Source organism: Candoia aspera, chromosome 1 (genome assembly GCF_035149785.1).
Source record: "Candoia aspera isolate rCanAsp1 chromosome 1, rCanAsp1.hap2, whole genome shotgun sequence".
NCBI classification, from domain to species: domain Eukaryota; kingdom Metazoa; phylum Chordata; class Lepidosauria; order Squamata; family Boidae; genus Candoia; species Candoia aspera.
In genome coordinates, this window is record NC_086153.1 from 131,861,714 (window position 1) to 131,877,645 (window position 15,932).

General features: G+C 37.4%; 1 protein-coding gene across 1 annotated transcript in view; it reads left to right on the plus strand.

Moving 5' to 3' along the window:
- Positions 1-15,932, plus strand: part of CSMD1 (CUB and Sushi multiple domains 1) — a 1,072,463-nt gene that overhangs the window by 760,795 nt on the left and 295,736 nt on the right. The window contains exon 13 of the mRNA XM_063298442.1: positions 2,145-2,257. Within this exon, the coding sequence (XP_063154512.1) occupies positions 2,145-2,257 (113 nt within the window). The remainder of the gene's footprint in view (positions 1-2,144; positions 2,258-15,932) is intronic.

Sequence of the window (15,932 nt, forward strand, 5' to 3'; positions counted from 1 at the left end):
TAAGGGAACAGGGTCATGAAAGATGCTTTTCTGTTTGTCTATAGAATCAGCTTTGCCCAGAAGTGGTTTGTTGGCTGTTGATGACAACACAAATATAGGGATGTTCACTGTCCTAGAATGTTCTAACTGTGAATTGTGACATTCTAAAAGCGGGCTGCTCTACCTCAAAATGAGCTGTTTCAATCAGAGTACTTCCAGAATACCTGGAAATGCCCATTTCAGTGGGGAGTAGACTATTTGGGGATTGAAATATTTTACGAAGAAATATTTTTTCACATTCCTTCCTGTGCAAGGACATTTTCTGTTCTTTTGACTTTTTAAAACAACTGTGTATATGTTAAGTTGAAAAATAAATGATTTGCAGTCAAATGAGAATGCATTTGGCATGGGCAAAGGAGTCTATTCAGGCCATGAAAAGTGTTTTTCAGATGAAATTATTTTGCCTTTTCACCTCAGTGAGATGTATCATATTGCCCTTTTAGCATAGAACATCTCATTGAGACATCTCAAACAGAATTTAACAAACTTGTATTTCACAACAAGATAATAATATAATTAAATGTAGTGGACATTGATACATTGAATCTTCCCTAAACAATCAGACCCTCCAAATCCAGTAGATTCATGTAATTATATAGGATTCATTTCTCATTTTAAACTTTCACTCAGTTATCCAAAGTATTCTTTATGGTGGTGAATATTTTGCACTCAAGTTTTTTTTTAACCAATTCCATACCAAAGAATACAAGACATCTCTATTATTTGGCATTTCTTTTGCACTTTATAACAAAGCATTTACCATTTTTTTATCTTACATTTTTTTTAAAAAAATGGAAGGACATTGACTTGTAAGGGAACATTAGACCTGGAATCTGACCTGTACTTTCAAAGAGTGTCTAACCTTTCAAAAGGTGGTAGACTTACCTTTTTTTTTTAATCATATGGCATAGCAGTTTGGTGTACATGCTGCTTTTTCTTGCTGGGAAATCCTTGTGAGGTCCAGCAGCCAGATGTGTACACTATTTAGCCATGACAAGTCACATTGCCTGGGGTGTACCACAAGGAGGCTAGTCTACATTGCACCATGTTGGGCTGAGAGAAAGTGACTGGCCCAAGGTCACCCAGCTGGCTTTTGTGCCTAAGGCGGGCACTAGAACTCACAGACTCCTGGTTTCTAGCCCAGCACCTTAACCACTAGACCAGACTGGCTCTCATGCACTTACCGAATGATCGTCAATAGTAAATCATTTACTGATTACACTAATATTGGGTACAATTCATTTTGGGTTTTTTTTTTTTTTTCTGGCAGAAACAGTGACCTCTCTCTTAATAGGGTCTGGGTTTGCTGGTAGACTTTTAAGGCACTTCTGGCATGATGCAACATAAGTTAAAAAGTATTCTGGGAGAGATTTCTATATAATAAATATGTTCATGAGATCAGTATACATAATATAAAAAGGTAAAAACTTACAGAGAAATTTAACGAATTATTGCCTCATTTCTGTTCTCTTGGATGACAGAATGTGATTTTCTGAAGAAAAAAAATTGTTACTGCTTTGTCTACCTACATAATTATTGATAATCACAAGTTCACAAGTTTCTAGATGAGTTCTCTTTCAACATATGCCAGTTTCTGATTTAGACTTTTACAACGTAGAATATAAAATTAATCGATGGAATTGTAATTCCAGAATAAGTTTGAAATTCAAGGATAAAACAAAAAGACTGTTGTGCATATATGACATGGTAAAATTAGTCACCTCCTGTTTGGATTACTGCAATATGCTGTACATGGGGCTGCCCTTGAATATCTTCCAGAAGCTGCAACTTCTGGAAGGCAATGAGCAGTTTTGGATGCCCCATGATTCACCCGAGTAACACCACTGCTGTGTGAGCTGCACTGGCTTCCAGTTGCTTTCTGGGTTGCAATTCAAGGTGCCGGTTATTACCTTTAAAGCCCAAAATGGCACATGTTTGGTCTTGTGCCTGGATAGAAGGGTACCATTGTTTTTAACTATGTTTTATGGATTGTTGTGAGATGCCTAGAGTCCTTGTATGAGATAGATGGCCATATAAATCCTGCAAAAAACGAGCAAACAAATAAATAAAACTGTGTATGATTCTATTCTATTGTTTCTCTGCAGCCTGACTGGCTCCAGTGTTCCTGATCTTATTGTAAGTATGAGCAACCAGATGTGGCTCCATCTACAGTCTGATGACAGCATTGGCTCACCTGGATTCAAAGCTGTTTATCAAGGTATATTTCAGATTGAATTAATAAATGAAGTTATTTTAAGAAGATACATAGCAATTAGTGCTAAACTGATGCATTAGAAGTATTGCTGCTAAACGTTCAGGAGACTGCTTCATATATCTGCATCAATATGTCATTTAAACACAGTGACCCAGATCCATATTCAAGTGATGCAAGTTCCCAGTTACCTGGTCCCCCTTTTTTGCACTGACCACAGATCATAAAGAAGATGAGAAAAAGAAAAAAATTATAAACTAATTCTGCAGCAAGCATAATTATTTATTGTTCATTATTTTTTGCTTCAGCTTACATGCCCCTCATTTCTGAAGACTCCAAGCAGCTTACAATTAAAAATAATTTTAAACAGGACTCTTTGTGAAAAAAAAACCCAATAGTACTAATGAAACTAACATCCAGAACTTTTTATAGCTTGACAGTAGTCTAGGGGGTGAGAGTTATAGGAGGCATCACTGAGAAGCTTGAGCTTGAGATCCCTATAAATGGCATTTCCTCAGATTTGAGACAATCAGTAAGCTCCTCCTACTATATCTTCCCAGATTGACAGATATAACTCAGAAAGGACAGTTTTGAAGATATCCAGGCTCTAAGCCATGTAGAGCTTTAAAGGTGATAGCCAGTATCTTGAATTGCACCTGAAAGCTGACTGGCCACCAATTTATTTATTTATTTATTTAGGTCCCACAGTAGTAGAGTTAAGTGGGTGGTCCTTACTATGGACTATGGACCATGTAAAGTCAATTACAATTGTCTACTGTGAGGTGACAAGGGTATAAGTAACCGAGAGCAAACTCTGTGTTCCAGAAATGGCCACAACTGGAACACCAGATGTCATTATGTAAAGACCCTTGGGCCACACCTTCACATGATGTTCAGGAAGGAACTCTGGGTCTGAGCCCAGCTATATAGGGGAATAAGTCAATTATATAGGGGAATGTAGCTCCAGCAAATATCAAAGATGGACTATATTTGGCTTATGAATCCATAGCATTCGATCCTGCTACAATTAAGTCTAAGACTGTTTCTCCCCATCCAGACCCTAAAAGCCTCTAGTCACTAGGTCAGTTCCTCTACTGCATCTCCTGCCCAGCTTACACATATAACTAGGTATCAACAGCAAAGTGATGATACCTCATCCTGTGCTTACAGATGACCTCTCCTGGTGGTTTCATGTTAAAAACATCAGGGGAGAATGGAGCAAGCACTCTGGCACCCCATAATGAAGCTCCCTAGGGATTGTTCCTCCCTGTCTCCCTACCACCAACTAGAAGCAACCCTTAGGAAGGGGGACAACCACTACGAAACAGGGCCTCCCTCTCTCAGCCTTTGCAGAAGGACACCATGGTTGACACCAAAGGCCACTAAGAGATCAAGCAGAACTAATGGGGTTTCGGTCCCACCTCCAAGCCTGAATCCTGACTACGGAAACTCCAGATAATCCATTTCATTCAAGACTCTTTGTAATTGTGATCCAACCCTATTCTTCCTTTTTAATTGAAGACTAGTGAATAGCTATCTAAAACAGTTAAGTTGAGCAATGGCTTCTTGAGTAGGTGGGGTACTTCTTTCAAGGTAGGAGGCAACTCTCTCTCACTCAAGGTGGTGTTACTGCTATGACTAATTGGCCAATGGAAAAATGTTATGGTCTCTGAGGGCTGGAGCCTGGATGAAAAGACAATGAAAAAACTTTCACTCTTTGAACTATTTGTCTTGTATTCTCTAATATTAAATATATTTGCCTTACAATGGACAATGGTTAGTTATAGGTTATTAGGAGGTTATACAGTATTTTTTTCTTACATGCAGAATTGGCACAGATGAAAAAGCTGCTTGCTTTCCTATATAAATGGATTGCTTCAGGCACAGTATTTAGTTGGAGGGACTTACTGTTTCTTGTTTCACAGTTATTCCAGTACTGACATGTGGCATAATCCTAATAGGAATAAGCAAGAATAGAATTTTCCAAAGAGGCTAATGAATGATTTTCATCAGTTATTCACCTCCAGCCCAACCTACCTCACAACAGTACTGGGGGGAAAAGGATTGGTAGAGGAAGTGCAGAGCATGGTACCTTGAGCTCCTAGAGGAAAGGCAGCCTATAAATTTAATAAACAAAAATAAATAAATCTAATCCCATGAAGAATCACTAGTTCAAAAGCCTGGCCCAACTCAGAAAGTATCCAGGTCACAAGAGGGCCCCATAGTATCACTTCATAACTTCGTGAGCCCAAGATCCCTGTCTATCTCATCAAAGTAATCTTAGTACGCATCTTGGATGGTGGCATTGACAAACAATCAGTCTTTGTAATAACTGTATTCATTTTATGGGGTTTCAAAAGCTGAATATATTTTCTGAGATGTTCAATCTTCCTCCTCCTCCTCCTGTTGACTATCCATTTTTGTTTTCATATCTCTGTGAGACTATATTATGTAAAGGAGCTGAATATTTGTTTAAGAGAAGATGCTTCCAGCAGGCTTCATTTAAGTCAAATGTTTGGGAGTTTTGATATCAAGCAATTCACTTCTGTTATGCAGCTTAATAAGAGATTGTAAAACCTATACTTTTATTTTAAGTGGCACATAAGATGGGTCCATGGGTTACTGAATTGCATTCATTATGAAGAATTCATAATGAATGCAATTCAATGAATAGAAAATAGTTCAAAGACCAACTAGCCTATAAGGTATTTTTTTTCATTGCAAACAGCAGTTTGAAAGGGCCAGTTTGCATTAGGACAGCAAAAAGAGTTAAATTCCCTCTCTAAACTTTATGCATTCTCAGTAATTATTGCCCTCAGTTGATAAAATCTATTTGTCTAGGTAAAGATAAAGATGTCCTTGAGTTAAAACTCAACTCTTGGTGATTGCATCTATGTTGATATTTCTTGACAGTGTTATAGAAATGGTTTGCCACTGCCTTCCCCCACGTAATAGCTGTATGTTAAATGTAACAATACATTTATCTATGCTAATAAAAAAACCCAAATCATCTCACCACAGTTGTAATTTGTAGTTCTAGGTTACGAAAATAACTCAAAATACATATTTTATTTATGAAGCAAACACTTGACTAAGTATGATTGGAAATTCCACTCAGAAGGTACTATGGAATTCCTGTTCAAAACATTTCAGAATTCTAAATCAGGAAACATGATTGTTTGAGACAAGGTTATTAACTGAATGAATTGGAAAGGTTAAATTAAAGAAACTATGGAATACCTTGCTTCAATCTTTCAAAAGTGAATTGGATCAGGATATACATTCTGCAATCATGTAGAAATTCTTCATGAAAAAAGACTCCAGAGTATTTCAAAGTGCTTCAGAGTACACTCATTTATGTGGGCTGTCAACGAAATCTGCTCTATCAATTGTATTATTTGGATAGCCCTTTCCTGTGTATGGGAACAGTTGACAAAAAACAAGTTTTTAAGCATATGAGAAAGAAGCTTATATAGATTTGCTTTTTTTAAAAAAAAATTGAGTCATCATAATTTAGGCTGAATTCAACAGTTTGTTTTTCATGATTTCATAAATAAACTGTTTATCAATTGCAAGGTAAGAAAGAATATAGTATGCTATAGTCTCTTTAATGACTCCAAGGATTTGCTTGCTAAAAAGGATGGCAAAACACAGAGATATGTACAAACATGTACACACAGAGATCCCTACTTTAAGGTGCAAAGCCTGATGAGATGCACCACACCCTTAAAGTAAGGAGAATTTGTCCCTTCAGGAACAGCAAAAGTATAATTTACATGAGCTTAAAAGCAGGAACTCTCATCAGCTTTGGAAAGGTAGCTAACGAAGTTTCATACTACAAGTAACATGTTTTAACACAGTCTTCAGTAGCTTAACTATACTTAAGCTCACCATAGTTTTGTGATTTTGGGGGGTGGGCAATTTCTGGTAACTCTGAAACATTCTTCTTTACTAGCTGGTTTGGTTTAAAATATCACATGTTGTAGTAGATATGCTGAAATGTAGGAAAGGACATTTCCAATGGGAAAAAAGGACCATATGGACTATGTTAAATACCTGGTCAGTATATATTCATTCACATTAAGAGCAGCTTTTGTTCCAACAGTCATTTTTCAAGTACTTAGGTGCAAAAAAACAAAGTACACTGTTTATCAGTAGCTAACAAGAATGATCAATCGAAGCCTGAAAGAGAAAAAAATCATGTTGCTAATTGGTGGTATTTACTTATCTAATTTGGAAATAAAACTATCTATCAAATCAAGATTGTATATTCTAACTATTTTTTCCAAATTTTATTCTTTATTTACGGATTACAAAATATCAACAGAGTACCAAAATGGAGAACAATAACAAAATTAAACTAAACGATCTAAGGAATAAGGAAAAAAAATAAAAAGAAGAAAAGACCCGCCTTCCAAAAAACCCTTAAAGTTATTAACAATATTTAACAGTTTACAATACTAAAAAGTTCAAGTTAAAACTAAAGACCCAGCATATATGTTAAGATTATAGATATTTACTGTTTTACAAAAAAAAAATCATATAATCCTAATTTTGGTTTGGTTTGGTTTGGTTTGGTTTGGTTTGGTTTGGTTTGGTTTGGTTTGGTTTGGTTCAGTTTGGTTTGGTTTGGTTTGGTTTGGTTTGGTTTGGCTGCCCATTTCACCTAAGTGACTCTGGGTGGCTCACAAGAGCTAAAAACAAGTTAAAACAAATATACAAACATATAAAACCATCAATAATTATATTAAAACAAAATAAACCATGATCAGCAGTAAAGCCCAAACCAAATCATTGTGTCAAACTATATTATAACCAGATACAAAGGATAAAAAATAAAAGTTGATCTAATGAAACCACTGTATTACTGTAAAACATCATAAAATCTTTAGCAAAAAAACTATTCCTTCATCCTTTGATTAGTAGAAAACCTTGCTTTTTCCAGAATGGATGTTACACATTTCTAAGAGCCAATTCTTAATGTCTGGAATAATATCACTTTTCTAATTTCTCAATATAATTCCTTTGGCTACCCCCACTCCCCACCACATGCCAACTGCTCTGAGGTGAACACTAATGGAATGTGTCCCTGAAAGGGGGCGGGGGGTGATGTGATGGATTTTGGGTCAGAGGAAGGAGGGAGCACATTCCAAGGTGATAAGCATTCTCACAGCCTTGAGAGCCTTGGCCAGCAGACAAACAGAGTTAGAGTAGCCCTGCCTTAGAGTTCCCAAGGTATTTACCTTTAGGTTAGTGAAGATAGGTTTAGTCTGGCAAGATTATGTTTAATGGTTAGAACAATAAAGAACTAGAATCAGAACATCGGCTCAGCATGGTTCTTTGCTCGGTCTCCTGACATATGTACATGGATGCCAGTATGGATCAGATCAGATAAGACCTTGGAGACCATAAATTTCTGAGCTTTCCCACACCTCCGTAGGACATGGAAACTGAACTGCCCTAGCACTGACAGCTGTAGATTCCAGCACCAGCTATCTGATGAGGTCCAATAGCCCAGGAATGATCCCTGTGATGGAATGTGAGGGTGACCTTGGAAGATGGGGAAAAGAGATGCCACCTAGGAAACAATCAGATAAAAAAGAAAGGAGTCCACAACAGAGTAATGGCCAGAGAAAGAAACTTAGGAAGGACCCATTGTAATTACTCAGGTGGTAAATAGGGAGGGTGGGAGATTTGTACTTTCAGACTTGCAAGATTCTGTTAATGTAGCCTTACAATAAAGTAGAATTAGCTCATCTAGTTGTGTTTCCTGTCTGGCTAACAATCCCTGCCATATGACAAATTAGGTGACATATAAGCAGGATCCCCACTTTGTCCCTACAGCCCCGCTCCACATAGATGCATTCACAGCCCATCACCTATAGAAGGATGGACCTTAGTCACTGCCAGGGTATGCCAGAGATTCATCACTACTAAGCCTTTCCTACCTTGGAGTTACAGCTGCTGAAGGATGAAGAACATGGGGGTACATCTCAGACAGGGAGACATCTCTGCCTTAGCACCCTAAGCTTAAGGCCTCCAGCAGTCTAGTCACTCAACCCAAATGTGAGGAAGTTGAACTGGGAGAGCCAACTGGTACAAAATTGCCAGCTATCTTTTTGCTGGAATAGCCAGCCCAGTGTCTTCCAGCCCAGCTATGGTGTATATGTTTTGTCCTTAACCAGAATTGGCCTTGATAATAGATGGGAGTTCTGTGTGTCTGTTCTATGTCTGCTATGCATCCTTTATCTGGTCTTTGATATAAAAGATAAAGTAGTAGAAATCGATATATGAAGGCTGAGATTATGAAGCCATACACTATATTAAAATTTAATAAATAATCAGAGGAGAAAAAAAAAAAATTTTTTTCATCCAGAATGGACAAATAAGCTTCCCATAAACTGAGAAGAAGAAGAAAAAATACTATGTAGTAGAATTTCAGGCTCTTTTGTTAATAGAAGTCTTTCTGAACTGTCAAATTCTAATTCTATGGCACCTGTTGATAAAATGTATTTCTGTAAATCATATTTTGTATAATTTGCCATAGCTATTTAAGTAGCAGCAGGGAGTAAATTAAAGTAGATTTCCTTCGTGCTGTGCTGCTGGGTAGCAAAAACGAGGCTATTTTTAGATGCACATTGAACGTATGCTTTGCGTAAGATGGCTCATGCTTGCAACATTTGCACACAAATTTGTCTTTGACACCAGAATGAATTTTATTATATTTAGCATTATCAATTTCCCAGGTTATAATAAGAATGATCAGAAAGCAATTTCTTCTAATCTAGAAAAAATATGTTAAGATTTTGAGCTCTATTTCTAGAAGCTCTGAAAAAATTCAGAACAATAATACTGTGTGATAAATGATGTACTGCTATCTTATACAAGGAAGGAAAAGTTAGAAAACTGATGTAAAGATTTATTTGGTAATTAAAAGAAAGGTTACCTTTCTGCCTATTATAAGGCCTATTATAACCAAGAAGTATTTTCAGTATAGTGCAGTCAGAACTTTTTTTTTTTAATAATATTGTTCTGAGAAATGAACTAATGGGAAGGAGGATTTAAAGTGTTTTAGACTGGTCCACCCTTTAGTTTATTTATTTATTTTTCTATTCCACCTTTATTGTTTTTATAAATAACTCAAGGCGGGGAACATACCTACTGTATTACTCCTTCCTCCTCCTACTTTCCCCACAACAACAACCCAGTGAAGTGGGTTGGGCTGAGAGAGAATGATTGGCCCAAGGTCTCCCAGCCAGCTTTCATGCCTAAGGCGGGACTAGAACTCACAGTCCCCCAGTTTCTAGCCTGTTGCCTTAACCACTAGACCAAACTACATTTTTTAAAAAAATTCTAGCAACGAATTGCTGTGATAAATAAAAGTTAAAGTTTTAATGATTAAAATCTAGCTCTTAGCTGAATTTCATTATGCTACTGTTGACTGGAGATATTCCCCCGCCCTGAGAAACATTTTCATTATACTATAGCTATGTGTAGCCTATGCCCAGCAGATCTTTGCAAAGTATAATAATGTAATAGCAAATAGTAGATTCAACACAGAGTCTTGCTAAAATTAAGAAACAAACTGATAATAGAAGAAATACTTCTCAGAGTAACAATAATTCTCATTTTTATGACATTAAAAATATGCACACAAACACACCTCCACTAATGAGTCTTTATGGAGTTGGAAGCATATAAATTCCAACTGTTCAGTCTCAGCATAGATATTTTCTACCATTATGAAATGTCTTCCCCTTACAATATAAGATAAAGAGTGAAAAATCACTTCTGATTGACTGATTATGTGCTATAATCATTTAGCAATCACATAAATAGTTTTCTCCAGGAGAATCTGTCCCCAAGCTTTCATTCAGATCTTCAAATGGTATACCCATCCAGTGGTAATTGAGTCCATCCACCATTTCTGGGCCTACACTGCTGGCTGCCCGCCAGCAATATAGCAAGCTGGCAGCCAGCAGTAAATACAAACATATTTACATATACAGTATTTCCCAACTGCAGGTTTTTTTTAATTGCCCCATTGTAGTTTGTTCTTTGCTTTTTATTACACTTTTTATTTTCAATTTTATGTTCTGTTACTGTAAATAAAACTTAAAAAGTTAAATAGACCAATTCTAAAATATTGCTGCAGTTTAGATTGAATCCTTAATTCTTACATTCTTCCTGGATATTTTTCATTTGGAACGTCTCTTTTCAGGCCATAAACCTAGTCTTCCCCTCAAGTCCCATCCTATTGTGGCAAGGGAGGTGTTCCTGGGAGGGAGGAGCAAAAAAATCCAAGTGTATATGCCAAGAGAATATATTCCCAGCACTCAACATGCCAGTAATGAAATGCTTTTGGAGTATGAATTAATCAACTGGACACTGACACTTTAGGCATTAGTGAATTGAAATAGACTGGAATTGGACACTTTCAATCAGAAAATCATACTGTTTAATACTCAGACCATGAAAAACAAATAGAGAATGGTGTTGCCTTTATCATTAGGAAGTGTCTAGCATGAACAGTACTTGGCTACCATGCAATCAGTCAATCAGTAACTGAATAATATCAATTAGGTTTCATGGACAACCCTTTAATATGATGATTATCCAAGCTTATTCTCCAACCACTTATGCAGAAGATGAGGTGGTTGATGAGTTTTATGATCAAGTTCAATTTGAAATCGACAGAACATACAAGTAAGAGGTGGTGCTTGTAGCTGGAGATGAGAATGCCAACACTGGAAATATTAAGGAGTAAAAAGTAGTTGGACTGTATGGCTTAGGAAACAGAAATGAAGCAGGAGAATGATTTATCAGTTTCTGCCAATCCAGTGATTTCTTCATTGTTAATGCATTCTTCAAACAATCAAAATCCAGATGGAGTACACAGAAATTAAATTGACTATATTATTGGCACAAGGAGATGGAAGAGCTCATTAATAATAAGACATGGCCAGGAGCTGACTGTGGAACAGATCATAGACTGTTTATTGCAAATACCAAGTTGATCTAAAATGGAAGGAGAAAGCAGATATGGAAAAACAAGGAAAGTCTTCCAAAAGATATCCAAACTCAAAAGGAGGTTTTAATTTTGAAATGATGTGCTACAGGATGCCAATGAACATATAGTAATTGGACAAAAAAGATCAAACAAAGCTGGAGGTGATACGTTGAAATTCTCTACAGTAGAGTTATCAGCATTCCAGATAGCTTAGGAGATATTTTCTATTTACAAGAATATCCTGTACAAGAACAATGGTTCTTAAACTGGAGGTAATTATCCCCAAGGGGGTAATTCAGGCATATCTTGGGCGTAATTGAGCAAACTGTAATTGCTCATTTGCGAATCAGGGATCCAATTTGGGACTCCTGCTGCCAAGACACTTGTATAAAACAACGAAGTCTGGTTTTTGTTTTCTTTTTGTTATTTAGGGGGGAGGATAACATTATTTAAGACTGGGAAAAGGGGTAATTGGGTCAAACAGTTTAAGAACCACTGTACTAGAAGATGATGTAAAATCAGCACTCCAGTCATTACCAAGTCAGAAGACTATGTCGCAGTATCTATAGAAATAAGGCAAGGAACAGAAGAAGTAAAGAAGTAAAGGTCCTAAGCAAAATCTGAAGAACAACGCAGTGACCAACAGATCAGAAAAAAGCCAAATAAGTCTCCAAAGAAAGGAGACTTAACAGAATGTCTAGATTATCATACCATATCCTTAATTTCTTGTACTATCAAAGTAAATTTAGGATCATCCAACATAAATTAAACCCCTACATGGAAAAAGAGATGCTAGATGTTCAAGCTGGTTTTAGAGAAGTCCAAGGAACAAGACATGTTATTGCTGATGCACACCGGATAATTGAGGAAGCCGAAGAATGACAAAAAGAAATTAATTTGTGCTTTATTAATTATACAAAGACCTTCAGTTGTATCAACCATGTCAAGCATAAAATGTGAATCCCAGAACTTCTCATTCTTGTAATGCAAAAAATAAACACAGGTAAGGAAGTCACAATCTGGACAGAACATGATGAAACAGCCTGGCTCCAAGTGAGCAAAGGAGTGAGACCCCTTATTTATTCAGTCTACATGCTAAATATAGTGAGGGAAGCTGGATTGGAAGAAGCTGAGCATGGTTTTAAAGTCGGAGGAAAAAATATCAGTAACCTGCACTATGCTGATGGTTATACTTTGACAGCTGAAAATGCAAATGAAAAAAATGGGACTAAGATTCAATATACAAAAGACCAAGCTAATAACAATAGATACAGCAAGCAGCCTTAGCGATAACAATGAACATTTTGAAGTGGTGGATAGCTTCTGTCTTTTAGGACTGACAATGAACAGTAAAGGAACCAGAGGTCAAGAAATGCACCAGGAGTATGCACTTGGCAGGATATCAATAAAGTCCTTGGAAAAGATATTCAGACACCATGACCTGTCTATACCAACAAAGATCAGAATTATGCAGGCACTGATTTTCTCTAAGACACTCTATGGAAACGAAAGTTGGACATTAAAGAAGAAGGCTAGAAAGAGTATTGAAGCTTTTGAACTTTGGAATTAGAGAGGACTCCTGAGAATACCATGGATAACCAAGAAAACAAATGGCTCATAGAAAAAATCAATGCAGTTCTCATTTGAAGCACAAGTGACCAGACTCAAATATTCATAGATTGTACACATAATGCAAAGTCCTATCTCTCTTGAGAAATCTAATATGCTGGGTAAGGTAGAAGGAAAGAATAGAAGAATACAACTAGCAGCATGGTAGATAGACTCACTTGCAGTGGTGAGGGGTGCACTGTTCAAAGACCCAAAATGCCAGGTTTGGGGCAGATCATCCTGGAGAAGGTTTATCTATGTGGTCACTAAGAGTCATCACCAACCTGATTAATACTAATACTAATAATAATAATTCCTAGTGTAAGCCTTTCAGACAACTAGCTTAAACTTTCTAGAGAATGTCAAAGCCATAGCAATCATTGTGATCAGGAGATCAAATACTTCCTTCTATATGCGGGATAAAAATTGGGGGAAAAAAATAAATAAATAAATTGCAGCACCCACATTGCCATTCCATCCTATAAAAGATTTTGATACAAACCATATAGATTTGATCACTGACGTTTCATCTATGCTTCATCTTTTGATGTCAGTCTTTATAGTTTCTTTTTTGTTACAGTCTGAAAGAAAAATAAATGCTGTTTTATCCATCACTTCAACCAGGTTAATTGCTTGACATCAAGGCAATTTAATTTTAGTTCATTGGACATGAATTCTGATTCTAATTAAAATTTAATTAAAAGTGTGTGTATTTCTGTAAGATGATATAAATAGTTTGCAGTTCAACAGTTCACCAAAAAGGAGGGAATAAATTATTGTTACAAATTGGCTTCTATCCTATTGTCTTAATGTTTCTTGGAAAGGATGAGAAAAATCTTGTGATTGGCTACCACAGACTTTAAGCACAAAACAGTATTTGATTTGTTACACTAGTATTAGGAATACAGATAATGACAGTGATGTTAAGATTGAACTGTAAAGGACACTTCTTTCAGGCCACCTTCTGGAGGAAATGTACAAGTGACTATAATCTCTTTTTTCACTTGTAAGGAAGGACAACTACCTATTCACCCTATTCACCCTGCCTATTCAACTTGTACGCAGAACACATCATGCGACATGCTGGGCTTGAGGAATCCAAGGCTGGGATTAAAATTGCTGGAAGAAACATTAACAATCTCAGATATGCAGATGATACCACTTTGATGGCTGAAAGCAAGGAAGAATTGAGGAGTCTTATGATGAAGGTGAAAGAAGAAAGTGCAAAAGCTGGCTTGCAGATAAACCTAAAAAAAACCCCCAAGATTATGGCAACCAGCTTGATTGATAACTGGCAAATAGAGGGAGAAAACGTAGAGGCAGTGAAAGGCTTTGTATTTCTAGGTGCAAAGATTACTGCAGATGCTGACTGCAGCCAGGAAATCAGAAGACGTTTAATCCTTGGGAGAAGAGCAATGACAAATCTCGATAAAATAGTTAAGAGCAGAGACATCCCACTGACAACAAAGGTCCGCATAGTTAAAGCAATGGTGTTCCCCGTAGTAACATATGGCTGCGAGAGCTGGACCATAAGGAAGGCTGAGCGAAGGAAGATCGATGCTTTTGAACTGTGGTGTTGGAGGAAAATTCTGAGAGTGCCTTGGACTGCAAGAAGATCAAACCAGTCCATACTCCAGGAAATAAAGCCAGACTGCTCACTTGAGGGAATGGTATTAAAGGCAAAACTGAAATACTTTGGCCACATAATGAGAAGACAGGACACCCTGGAGAAGATGCTGATGCTAGGGAGGATGGAGGGCAAAAGGAAGAGGGGCCGACCAAGGGCAAGGTGGATGGATGATATTCTAGAGGTGACGGACTCGTCCCTGGAGGAGCTGGGGGTGTTGACGACCGACAGGAAGCTCTGCCGTGGGCTGGTCCATGAAGTCACGAAGAGTCGGAGGCGACTGAATGAATAAACAACAGCATGGAAGGACAATGACTAAATTCCTGAGCAAACATGACTCCCCAAATCTTGAATTAATGTCCTGTGCCAGAATTACAAATGCAGGAGGTGATATACAAGGAATTTATGGCACCTATAAATTTCCCCACAGTGCAGGAATGCAAGATCTCAGGGCAAAACAACAACAAAAAACTTCTTTCAATAGCTGAAGTTCCATGCAGGCAAATCTAGGAATCAAACTGAATGTAATCTTGTAGCAATCCAAGGGTCAGCCAGAGAAACAGAAGCTACACATAATCAGGAACTGAGCTCTGAGAATAAATAAATAAATAAATAAAAAAGCCAACTGAACTCTGACTCCTAAACCCTTCTTTTATAAAAGGCAAGTCTTTATTTTGAGGACTGCCATTAAAAGTCTTTGTTCTACTCTCTCAATCTTGCTGTGTTTACAAGGACTGAAGATTTTTTCCTGGTCAGTTTCTGAATCAGCTGACTCAGCCTGATGCTGGGCTTCTGTAACAAGTGACAGATTACCTGACTGCTCCAGAACAGCAGCCTCATCTTCCAGTAAGTTCTGCTCTTTCTGAGCCTCATCTGTAGAGAGCCCTCTGGCTCTTGAGTTGCAAGGTCAGAAGCTGCTAAGCTCTGCTCCTCCAGTTCAGAGTCTCACTCCTCAGACTGGCCCACGGCACTAAATAGCCAGAAAAGGATTTTTTGAGCTGTTTCTCTTTGAGTCTTCCCAGGAGGCAGACTGTTTTTAGGAAGACAGGTAGGACATTCTCCAAGATTATGAAGTATAAATGTTCCAGGACTCTGGTAAAACTCATCTACACAGAAACTTTAGTGCAGACGTGAATGTGTTACATTACTGTATTTTCTTTTATTCTGCTTGTGCTCAAAGCCTTGTCCCATTCCTTTTGCAGCTATTTTCCCTTAGGCTCGGCCTCAGTTGTTTACGCTGGCACCAATGTGCATTTTTCCTTGCTATTGTGGGTTTTCAAACAGAATAAATAGTATTTTAAATAAACATTTTTGATCCCAGTTTATATTTTAGGGGTTGTAATCTGGTAACATGCCTCTGTCGATTGACTATCAGTTACTGGGCTTCTAATGCCTTTGGGTTTTCAGTTAGTTAAGGTTGTTGTGGTTGTTGTGGT